This window comes from Anabas testudineus, chromosome 6 (assembly GCF_900324465.2).
Source record: "Anabas testudineus chromosome 6, fAnaTes1.2, whole genome shotgun sequence".
Classification (NCBI taxonomy): Eukaryota; Metazoa; Chordata; class Actinopteri; order Anabantiformes; family Anabantidae; genus Anabas; species Anabas testudineus.
In genome coordinates this window covers 2,866,107-2,878,300 of record NC_046615.1, presented here as the reverse complement: position 1 = coordinate 2,878,300, position 12,194 = coordinate 2,866,107, and the positions used below count along the sequence as shown (strand labels likewise).

Genomic DNA, 12,194 nt, shown 5'->3' with positions numbered 1-12,194 from the left:
CATAGTTACAACGAAGAACAAAGTAAGACCAAAATCTGATTTCCTGGTCCTGATGATGTGTAACCTGAACTTGGAGACTTGTTGATTCTTAGAGTTTGATCCGTGGTAAAACCTTAATATGCAGATCTCCAGGACATCTCAGTGTCTGTTACTTCAAATATCTTCTTTGCTTGTAAAAAGCATCTTGTTATAATAAAAGACTTGTCAAACATTTCTTTTGCATTATGGCAACACTACAGAACAACGGCAAAAAGAATAATCAAATCTTTGTTTAAAATACACTCTTATGTTGCCATGGTCAAGGTTATCTCATAGTGATGCTGTTTACTTATGACTTATCCCAACATTTATTATATTTGTGATTATATAACCAGAAACAAACTGCACTTTTATGCACATGGATCCAAACTCAACTCAAACTAAACTAAAAAACAAAAACAAAAAAAAAAAAACAAAAAAAAAAAACACAGACCTAACATGATACAGCATGTAACATATTATACCTCATTTCTGATAAATCTGCATTATTGGAGCTTTTCTTTATAAAGTTTAATCTTCAGAGGAGCATTTCATAATGAGTCGATGATGCTGTATTTCCTGGCTCACCATAGTCTAAAAAGTTTTTTTTTATGTTGACCCTGCAATGTGAAATTATTCATGTGAGCCTTAATAGTTCCTGTAATGAGTCTTGTTTGACTGTTCATTGAACGAGCCGTTTTACATGGCCTCAGGTTCTTCCTGCTTGGTTAAGGTCAAATATAAAACCAACCCTTGCAATAAAGCCTCGCTCATTCGCCCTATGGCTCCATCACCTTTACTCACTGACTGACTGAGCTGTGAAGGAAAAGAGTTGTTACTAAACTGTTCAGGTCACCTTACTTTACAGACTACCTTTGTTCCTACAGCCTTCTTAAAATACAGAAAAGGCTATTCTGCCTTTTAAATGGAGTTGCCAGTAGTCAACGATGGTGTTCACCTGGCTGCATATAGACCCAGGGTTCCTCTGTCAGTCAATGGGAAGGCAACACCTGGAGGGTTTGATGAGTCTCGTTACTATCAGTGTTATGGTGATGGGAACAGTGTAGCATCCCGTGGATCTGATGCTCTGACAGGCTACGAGACTCTGGACGCCCCTCCGAACTATGACTTCTACGCCAACACAGAGGTGTGGGGCAGACGGAGACGCTTCAGGCCATCTCTGTACCAGCTCCATGCTAACCCAGAGGTAAGGAGTCTGTGCTTTTTAGCACCATTTATGAGTGCATTAAAAACAAAAGTGTGAAACAAGCTTATGAATGAATGAATTAGAATTTTACACTGACCTAGTTTTGTGTTAAAACACTTGTGAATTACTCTTTATTGTTGTTACAAAGTTTGCTTTAGATAAATAAATTAAATTTTGTAACTTGACTTGACTAGGATGACTCCAAACCTCCCATGTATGAGGAGACAACAGCTGGACAAGTCGGAGGAGACAGCTCTGAGGAAGATGAAGATGAAGATAAGGAGCCGCCAACTGAGCCTACTCGCTTTGGTTGGGTGCAGGGAGTCATGGTACGTCGGGTTAAGCCACTGTGGGTGTCAGCATGTATAAAGCTTTAACAGCAGCAGCACTGATAGCCTATGAGAAAATGCAATTTAAAGATCCACAATAGAAAAATAGAATATGTTGTGATTTTTTTAAATAGAGATTGACATAAGACATTTAACATTATTGACTATTGACTATTGGTTGTATTTAGCCTTACTAAAGTACATTATGTTTTTTTTTTTTATTCATTTCATTATTAGGGGTTTCTAATGATTTTTAGTAAATACAATTTCATTTTAGTAAATAGAGTGTCCAAAACGTTAGAAGCACCTATTGATATAACATACGATATAACATTTAAGGATACAGAAGAAATTCCACATCTCCAACATCTTTGTTTTACTTTGCGATGTGAGGAAAAGGCTTTTTTGTAGACTACAAGTAGATCCCCTACTAACTGGTTATTGTACAAAAACATTATTTCAGGTTCATATCTTCAGGATTTACACGGCCATAAGTACATAGTATTTGTGGCACAAATTCCACAAGATACAGCACACTCTGCACTTTACAGCTCATGGAAACTTAAATCTGTGGGTGTTTCTTGCCCCCTTGCCCCCTTGCCCCCTTACCCTCGTTGTCTTTATTAACCAGTGGTTCGCTATGTGTAAAAACACTAAAGGATGTCAGGAAGGTAAAGAAACAGCAATAAAATGCATTCCATTGAGACCGTAATAGGATAACTACAGGTATATTTCTTAGTATTTGTTGCATCATTGCATTGGTTTATGGGAAAGCTGTCCGCCTGCAGAAACAATAGATACTTTATGGCAAGGCCATGTCAAATTATTGGTTAATTATGATTCCAATTCTAAGTACACTAGTTAAAGTGAAACTATTCTAGTGTGTCGCGGTAGCAGTTGCAAGTCTGTCTTAACCCTCTACGTGTTCAGAATATTAACTAATAACAATTCAGTATGATTGAAGTATGAGTTTGACATATATTTGACAGTAGTTAGAGAGTGATGATAAGATGATGTACTATACTTCAGGTGCTGACTGATGTAATGGCCAATCGTAACTATCTCCTTTGTAGATTCGTTGCATGTTGAATATCTGGGGGGTGATCTTGTACCTGAGGTTGCCTTGGATTACTGCTCAAGCTGGTATAGGTATGTCTAACAAAAAAAGATTAGGTAAGTTTATTCTGTAGTGTCCTGCATCTCATCACAGTCATATTTCATCTTTCTGTTTGTCTATATATCAGGTCTGACCTGGGTGATCATCCTGCTGTCCTCTTGTATAACTGGGATCACTGGTCTCTCTACTTCAGCCATTGCTACTAACGGCAAAGTCAAAGGAGGTCTGTGTCTATGTGCGATATTTGTACACAATCCAATAATTAATATTGTTATATCAAAGTTTTTTATACATGTGGTATACTACAGTGCTCACTGCGTGTTATGTTTTCAGGTGGGACCTACTTCCTGATCAGTCGTAGTTTGGGTCCAGAGCTGGGTGGATCCATCGGTCTGATATTTGCCTTTGCCAATGCTGTAGCTGTGGCCATGCACACTGTGGGCTTTGCTGAGACTGTTGTAGACCTCATGCGTGTGAGTAGAAGGATATGTGTTCATGAGTCTGAGCCACTGTATATAGTGATATCATAGATTGTTACCCCACATAGCTTTTATTGTCTTTAAACCCTCCTGACAATTCTCTGGACTCTCCTCAGGAAAATGAAGCTGTCATGGTGGATCGCACCAATGACATCCGCATCATTGGCGTCATCACCGTCACCTGCCTACTAGGTATCTCAATGGCTGGCATGGCATGGGAATCCAAGGTTAGCTCGACCAAATACATGGAGTCATGTTAAACTGTGACCTTTTTGTAATTTTAATTTTGATTAGCCCTAATAGGATTGGCTGTTGGTTAACCCCACCTCAGCACTCTGAGACAGATCTTTGCTCTCAATGCCCAGCCACAAGGTAGCATCCACACTACACAGTATGGAACAGGTGGGAGTTTGGACAGAAAGGTCAGGCCAATCCTAAGTGTAGCCAAACTTAGCCAGAACCTGACAAAAGTATGTCATGTCCTCACCTGAGTCAAGTGCTGTGTCTTTCTTGCAGAAGCAGCATAGCCACCTCATTATTTTTGCTTTAATTGTCCTATATGTGAATCTGAACATGTTTAAAATATTTTATCTGGACCAGACTTGAACTTTTTGGGTCTGATTCAGTAGGGGTACCTACCCTCTGAAGCACTATTGTGCCTTATGTTCATGTACTATTGCAGCTCAGTAACATTTAAACAGGGATCAGTTGCGCAGGCAGTTAGGTGAAGGTGTTATGGTGAGGTGGGCAGGCCACTGAGATCACCCCTAGGGGTCACTAAAGGCGAAGTAATGCTTATCAGTTGCTCTCTGACAGATCGAAAGGGGGTGGCTGTGGCTCAATAGGTAGAGTGTGTGCTTGTGTGTGTGAATGGGTGAATGGGTGAATGAGAAGCAGTGTAAAGCGCTTTGAGTACCAACTAGGTAGAAAAGTGCTATATAAGTGCGGACCATTTACCATATCAAGGATACCATTGTTGATACAGAAAATATAAACTGAGCTAATAAAGACACAATATGACCCAAACAGTCCCCCACAGATGCTGCTCGAAGCTTTGAGTGAGACACAAATTCAGATACAAAATCCCTAACGTGACTGCATGATGAAGGGTTTTTTATAATGGCGGACAGAGTGATACACACTCATATTGTGACAGACGCTGCCACATAGCCATTGAAATTACACTGCCAATACCATTAGTGAGGTGCTGAACTGAAAAAACACTCCCTAGACTTGCTGATTGGGAAACTACAGGGCACCTCTGTGTTTTGTTCCAGGAACTAATGTGGTCTTGCTCATTTGTACATACTGTATCTTCTGCTTTGCACAGGCACAGATTCTGTTCTTCCTGGTCATCATGGTGTCATTTGCCAGTTACATCGTTGGGACAATCATCCCTTCAACACCAGAGAAACAATCCAAGGGTTTTTTTAGCTACAAAGGTGACTCTTCAGTATCACACACTCATGAGATGTTAGACAACTCTGGTACATTTTCGGCAGCACATAAAAGCTTCTGTAAGATGAGCGAGCTCTGCAGTAAACTGACTCTTTCATGTTCAACAGCGTCTATCTTTGCCACTAACTTTGTGCCTGGCTGGCGAGGGAAAGAAGGCAGCTTCTTTGGCATGTTCTCCATTTTCTTCCCCTCGGCCACAGGTATCCTTGCAGGAGCTAACATCTCTGGAGATCTAAAGGTACTGTACTGTTGTACATTTTGCTTCTGTTGTACAGGGAAAATCTTTATTTAGAAAATACCATGTGTTATTTTGCCTGTTTCCCTCAAACATCTGCTTCCTCTCCTTCCCAGAATCCAACAGTGGCCATACCCCGAGGAACACTGATGGCTATATTCTGGACCACCATATCCTACCTTATCATCTCTGCTACCATTGGTACAGTATGCCCATGCCAAATCTATATTTAGACTGCCTTTTACCCAAAAAGTGAGTTGTCAAATCACCCTGTTGATAATAAACTGTATATGACTAGTTCAGTGTACAACATTATTCACAAAAGAAAAATTCTCACCCAACAAAACAGCAAATTGAATCAAAGGTCCCAGGGTAAGCAGAGAGGTGCAAAATAACAGCAGAGGTTTAGCCCTATGCCCGATGTTACAGGATAAGGCTGGTTCTTTATTCAGGTTGTTCATATAAAAAGTTTGTTTTTGGATTTGTTTCCTCCCAGGGTCCTGTGTGGTACGGGATGCATCTGGTAATATAAATGACACCCTGTCTTCTGCCTCATCCATGGAGAATTGTGTTGGTACAGCTTGTCAGTATGGATGGGACTTCAGCGAGTGTGTCAAGAATGGCACATGTCCCTACGGCATCATTAACTACTATCAGGTCAATACAAGCACATGTGCTCAAGAGTGAAAATGAGTGAAATGCGCCTTTATTCCACTGTCTGTTACTCAGTAGGAAGTTTCACCACACACTGTTTTTGTTTAATTGTTAAGAATCAGTCTAATTTTAAGTCCATGACTTCAAATGATTTGTGGGTAATGTAGTCTTTGAGCCTTTAAACCCCTCACAGTTTGCAACTGTTGCCACATGAGGGCACTAAAGTATGAGAGTGCTTCAGCCTGCTGTTACTTCACAAAGTGGTCATGGTTCTATTCATTGCCAGAAGCAATTTCCAACAAGAAATGATGTATAATATCATTTAGCATAAATGATCTAACTGTAGGTCACCTTGTTTCTCCTGTGCTGTAAGACATGAGCTCCATGAGTAAACCGCACATCTCTGTCTGTAGTCAATGAGCATGGTGTCTGCCTTTGCCCCTCTCATCACTGCTGGTATATTTGGAGCAACTCTGTCCTCTGCTTTGGCCTGCCTGGTGTCAGCCCCCAAAGTTTTCCAGGTACACACACACACACACCCACACACACACACTATTCTTATTTACTCTGTTAGTTCTCTACATGTATCACAGTCTCTTTCATGCCTTTTTTTCTTTCCTGATAGTGTCTGTGTAAGGACAAACTCTACCCTCTCATCGGCTTCTTTGGTAAAGGTTATGGCAAGAACGATGAACCACTCAGAGGCTATCTGCTGACATACATCATTGCTGCCTGCTTCATTCTCATTGGTGAGGCTTAGGACAGGATCACTGACCAATAGATGGCCAAGAGGAATTTCCCTTTGAAACTTTCAGTAGTACAAAGTGCAAAAGGGAATAAGAACCGTTCCGCTGGTAGATCTATTTACCATAAGGCCAAACAAAAATATTAAGAAAATAAATAACAGCAACCTCAATTTGACTTAATGCTGAACATGACTTCAGGGTCAGAGCGACGGGGGACACATTTTTTATGGACCATTACTTATTGCTAACCGTTGTGATAAATACACTTTTACTTTTATGTGACTGCATCACAATATTCTTATTTTTACAAAACATTGGTAGCACTACGTTATGTCTATGCTAAATCGCAGTGCAGGGTAATACACTGCTATAAACATTAACCCCTAACCCTAACCACATATTGTAATTCCATAGAGGTGGAATCACAACATATAAATATTTAATATTCTACTGCAAAAACACAATACCGCCTATTAATAGTGTTGAAAATCATTGTTTTCTGACTTCATAAAAATATTTTTTTGAAATTACAATTTCAAAAACAAATTTTCTGTCTTTTGTCTTGTTGTCCACCAGCGGAACTCAACACCATCGCTCCCATCATCTCCAACTTCTTCTTATGCTCCTACTCTCTCATCAACTTCAGCTGCTTCCACGCCTCCATCACCAACTCACCAGGTGGGAAGCTCAATGACGTATGCGTGGACGGATCAATGGACAAGGATGTGAATACATGGTGTGTGTGTTGTTTAGCAACATTTACATTATGTGTGTCTTACAGGTTGGCGTCCCTCCTTCAGGTTCTACAGTAAGTGGCTGTCATTGTTGGGTGCTGTGTGCTGTGTGGTGATCATGTTCCTGCTGACTTGGTGGGCAGCACTCATTGCCTTCGGAGTTGTCTTCTTCCTTTTGGGATACACGCTCTACAAGAGGCCTGGTAAACTCCACGCACACACCAAACTACCATAATCAGCCGTCCACCTCCCCTTCTAGCCCCGTAACTCTGCTGCTCTGCTCTGTGTGTAGCTGTGAACTGGGGCTCATCGGTGCAGGCCAGCTCCTATAACATGGCTCTGAACCAGTGTGTGGGCCTCAACACCGTGGAGGACCACGTGAAGAACTACAGGTCAGTGAGGCTGCTTGTGTTTGCAAGTTGGCTTTTCCAGTGATCATAAAGGAATATGATAAAATGTATGAAAATGATAAAGAGACAGATTCGAGCAGAAATCCAGGATGTTTTCTTCTCCTTATTTTTTGATACAGAGTGGGTCTTCTCCTGTGGAGGTTCAATATAGGTAGCTTATCATAAACAAAACTCAGCATTTCCCCTGACTGTGCTCTTCTATCAGGCCACAGTGTTTGGTGTTAACCGGTCCTCCCAGCAGTCGTCCAGCTCTAGTGGATCTCATCAACTGCTTCACCAAAGGTCTCAGTCTCATGTTGTGTGCCAATGTGGTCACTGTGAGTACAACTCAGCTTTATCACAGTTGTTATATAATGTTTTATTTGTACCATGTAGAATATTAAATATACATGCTGTCATTTGTTAGCAGAGCTATGCAGCTTAAACAAATTCCAAATTCAATCTCATGCTGACAAATTGAACGCAACATAATAATCTCAATTTCTTAGTGTAACAGTGAAGTCATTTCTTCTTTGACCCTCTATTCTTTTAGGATAGTCCCTCGCTGACAGCAGTGCAGAAGGCGACCAGTGACAGTCATGTTGCCTGGTTGAACAAGCGGAAGATCAAGTCATTTTATAGAGGAGTGGTGGCATCGGATGTACGATCAGGAGTTAACATGCTGCTACAGGTGAGACCTTTCTCAGTCAGCTGAAGGCTGAACCTCGGAAAGAACTGATAACTTTATCATCCTATCTGAAATACTCTCCTACTTGCCTGAAGTTCAGGCAACATTGGTTGAAAGGTCATAGTTGGGTTGTTAAAGCCAGAGATAACAACCAGCTCTGTGATTGCTACATTCAGTGCAGCATTGTGAAGTTTGGTACAGCCAGACACCACAAAGGGAGAGACGTGAAGCAGTTCTGACTTCTTTTATTTCTTCTCCTGTTGTTGTCTGTCCACCAGGGGGCGGGTTTGGGTCGAATCAAACCAAATGTTCTTATGATGGGTTTCAAGAAAGACTGGCGCAGTGACACCCCTCAGGCTGCACACAACTACATTGGAATGCTCCAGTGAGTACAGTGGGAATTAATACTTTCACCTTATACTATATTAACAAATACTTCAATAATGAATATTATTCAGTGCCTTTATACTTTTAAACTGTTAATACAGGCACTTACACTCACATTTTGGCAATAAAAGTACTAGTGTCTGTGTATTTCAGTGATGCCTTCGACCTGCAGTATGGCGTATGCGTGCTGAGAGTGAGGGAGGGACTGGATGTCACTCGTCCGTCTCAGTCACACGGTGAGTGGTTTAGTTTGAATCAGCAGAGCACACTGAGATAAAAAAAAGGCATGCTGGGAAATACAGTTTCAACTCCAACTCTAATTCACTCCACTCTGAGTAGATCACTGTAAACAGCTAAGTTTTCTGTTTCTGTTTCAGTCAATCCAGTCTTTGATGAAGGACCAGAGAATATAAACAACACTTCCTCTTCTTGCATTCAAACAAGCATTTCATGTACGTATAACATTTATTTTAAATATCATGGAATATGGACTAACCCTGCATTGCACCAATAATGTTAATTTGAACCTTCAAACTCAAGTCCAACAATTTGATGTGTTCTGTGTTTTCAGCTTCTGTCTCCATTGATCCAGAGCCTCAACCAAATACAGTGTTTCAGACCAAACAGGGAAAGAAGACCATCGATGTATACTGGCTGTCGGATGACGGAGGTCAGACTACATCCCCATCCATCTTTCACCTCCTTCTTTTCTTCTCTCAAGCATGTAACCAGACGTTTTCTCATCGCTCTGCTCCTGTGCTTCACCAGGTCTGACCCTGCTGCTGCCCTATCTCCTGACTCGCAGGAAGCGCTGGGGCAGGTGTAAGGTACGGGTGTTTGTGGGAGGAGAAGCAGACAAGAAGGAGCAGCAGAAAGAAGAGTAAGAGTGGATTTTTTTTCTACACTTTTGCCAAAAAGGCATTGAAATGGAAATTTGGAAACAAAATAGAAAAAACATATGAAAAGGAAATGCTTTTCTTTTCTGCCTTGCATTTCCGTACAAATAACAAATATTTGGTAATGCGAGTTCCAAAATAATTTAAACATGTAATTACAATCTCTCACCACTTGGGGGCAGCAGACACAATCTTTGAACACATTTGACTTTTTAACACCTTAAAGAATTAATAATTTATAGCTAACATCTTTTTGCTGGAAACAGCTGCTGTGTCTTGAAATAATTTTGGGAAAATCTGTGAGAGTGAACCAAACATTAAAATTGCAGACTTTGAAACCTCTGCAATAAAGATGAGGCCATAAAGCTTTACTGTAAACATAATATATAAAGCTGCTTTAAGTTTCCAAGGAAACCCTGTCAGTGAACCAGCATAAACAGCTGGGCCTAGTACTACCAAACTGAAGTTGTTAATTATTGTTGTATTTCATCTGATGACCAATCAAAGTGCTGTGAAAGACTATTTCTTACATTGGCCATATGCCTTTTTTTCCAGGGTACTGGCACTAATCAAGAAGTTTCGTCTGGGTTTCCATGACGTTGAAGTGCTTCCTGACATCTACCAGAATCCCCAGCCCATGAAGTAAGGCTTACAAAGCTTATATATGAGAATGAAGCAACCCCAAATTCCCTCACATGTATATTATGTTCTCTTAGCATTTTAAATCAAGCTTTCATGTCTTTCCCATCAGCGTTCATCAGTTTGACAGCATGGTTGGTCGGTTCAGACAAGACACAATCCCTAAGCAGGATGCTGATTCTGGGCCGTCAAGACAGCAGGAGGAGCCCTGGATGATCACTGAGCAGGACTTAGAGAAGAACAAGGCCAAGGTCTGACACAGTCACACACTCATGTGAAATTATTTGCACACAGCTAACTAGGGCTCATCTCACATGCCTTAATTGCACCAGCCAGGTAACTGGGATGCACTCGTATAGATCTTCTATTGTCCTCCATTAAAATTGTAAACTTCTCTTTGGAATTCAGTCTCTCCGCCAGATCCGTCTAAATGAAGTTCTGCAGGACTACTCCAGAGAAGCTGCTCTAATTGTTATGTGAGTACAGCAATTCTTCTTTTTAGGTCATAGGGGTGCTACTTTCCCAGAAGGCAGACAAAGCAATGTAAAAGGAGTAGTCTTGTAATTACACTGCATGCCAACCACACCGCACCACTCTGTGCAAACAGCTCTTGACTCTGGGCTTGGCTGTGACTTTTTTTTTCACAACCTTCCACCATCCTAAGAAGTCCTGTTTTTGCCATTTTCCAATTATGTTGGCATGAATCAAATTTTTAAATTGTAATCTTTATCATTCATGAATACATTCAAATACAACTAATGAGCTGCTACAACCGTTGCCTAAGGATTCTGTGTGGTTTTATGTAGAGGGTGGCCAGGGGGGCCAAGGCCACCCCTGACTAAAGTCTGGCCACCCTCTGCAATAACCCCTGCTTTACTGTCACTTCACCTCTAAAACTTTTTAACTCATTGTTTGTATTTGTATTCAAACAGTCACCTCATTAAATCTCCTTTGCTCTCACTCTGTAATGTGTCTGCTGACAGCACCATGCCTGTCGGGAGGAGAGGAGTATGTCCCAGTATGCTGTACCTGGCGTGGCTGGACTTCTTGTCACGTGATCTGAGACCTCCAGTCCTACTGGTCAGAGGAAACCAGGAAAACGTCCTCACCTTTTACTGCCAGTGACACGTCTCCATAACTCTATTGCAAATATAATGAAGCAAGCTATTATCTGGACATGCATATCTTGATTTACATAATACATAATGCACATAATAATGCCTCGATGACTGCAGACGATCGCCTTATCCTGTAACTAATGTGTGATTCCAGTTGTCCTCTAATTCAAAATCAGAAAAACAAAGTTAATCAGAAAATATATATATATTTAAAAATTTATATTTAAAAAATATATTCAGATACTTTTTTATATATATATTTCAAACTTAAGCCATTAAAGACAGTTAACAAAAAGATCATTCTGACATCATCCAATTATGTGACCATAAACACTGGTTGTTGTTTGTTTTTGTTTTTGTTTCTATTATTAATATATTTAAAATAATGTTTTATTAATAATGGTTTGTAGGAACACTAGAAAGATAGATGCAAAATAATGTGTGGCCATGTGTAACCGTGTGTGTGTGTGTGTGTGTGTGTGTGTGTGTGTGTGTGTGTGTGCTGCATATTTAACCATAAATAGCAGAGGCAGACCCACTTCAGCTGCCTCGGCTCTACCTTTAATCACTGAGCTGTATGATTTTAAGCATATTGAATTGTGAACATGGTAGACATTTGTTTTAAATATTTATATGTATTTAAGTGTTTGTAGAGTTGTTAACTGATGAGTTGATTCTGTTTGCTGCGTCTTTCTGTGCATGTCTGAGGACAGCAGCACCTGGCCTGCTAAAGCGTCCTTGAGACCAGGCTTATCAGCACCACATGTGTTTTTCTACACCACCTACCTTGACCTCTGACCTCTCTCTCTTGAAGGGACAATCAAGTTTGCCATACTAGTCAAATATTGTTGTGAATCAATCTCTACTTGAATCACCTTCATTTGTCGGCTGTGACATGCCACAGTGTATAATAATATTATAAAGTTTGCCTGTTTTTGACATGTACGCAGAAATAAAGTAGTACGGTTATTCTTGGTTTGGTGCTTTTTGTGTTCCTGAGAAATATCAGTATATTTATTTCCCTAAAATGCATTTTAGGAACATATAAAACACAAATATTTAACCAAAACATCCATGTTTACTCTGTAAGGAGGACTATG

The 12,194-nt window shown here is 40.5% G+C and overlaps 1 protein-coding gene across 1 annotated transcript; it reads left to right on the top strand.

The window, feature by feature from the left end:
* The first annotated feature begins 806 nt into the window (after positions 1 to 806).
* slc12a3 (solute carrier family 12 member 3) lies at positions 807 to 12,063 on the top strand. The gene is made up of 26 exons (XM_026366268.2): positions 807 to 1,225; positions 1,420 to 1,554; positions 2,628 to 2,703; positions 2,799 to 2,894; positions 3,005 to 3,144; positions 3,267 to 3,377; positions 4,481 to 4,592; positions 4,716 to 4,846; positions 4,960 to 5,044; positions 5,340 to 5,500; positions 5,911 to 6,018; positions 6,123 to 6,246; positions 6,820 to 6,921; positions 7,025 to 7,180; positions 7,270 to 7,369; positions 7,593 to 7,704; positions 7,920 to 8,057; positions 8,333 to 8,439; positions 8,595 to 8,677; positions 8,819 to 8,893; positions 9,013 to 9,111; positions 9,210 to 9,321; positions 9,893 to 9,979; positions 10,089 to 10,227; positions 10,385 to 10,452; positions 10,960 to 12,063. The coding sequence occupies exons 1-26, from the start codon at positions 944 to 946 to the stop codon at positions 11,099 to 11,101; spliced, it is 3,081 nt and encodes a 1,026-aa protein (XP_026222053.1). The 5' UTR covers positions 807 to 943; the 3' UTR covers positions 11,102 to 12,063.
* Positions 12,064 to 12,194: the final 131 nt, after the last annotated feature.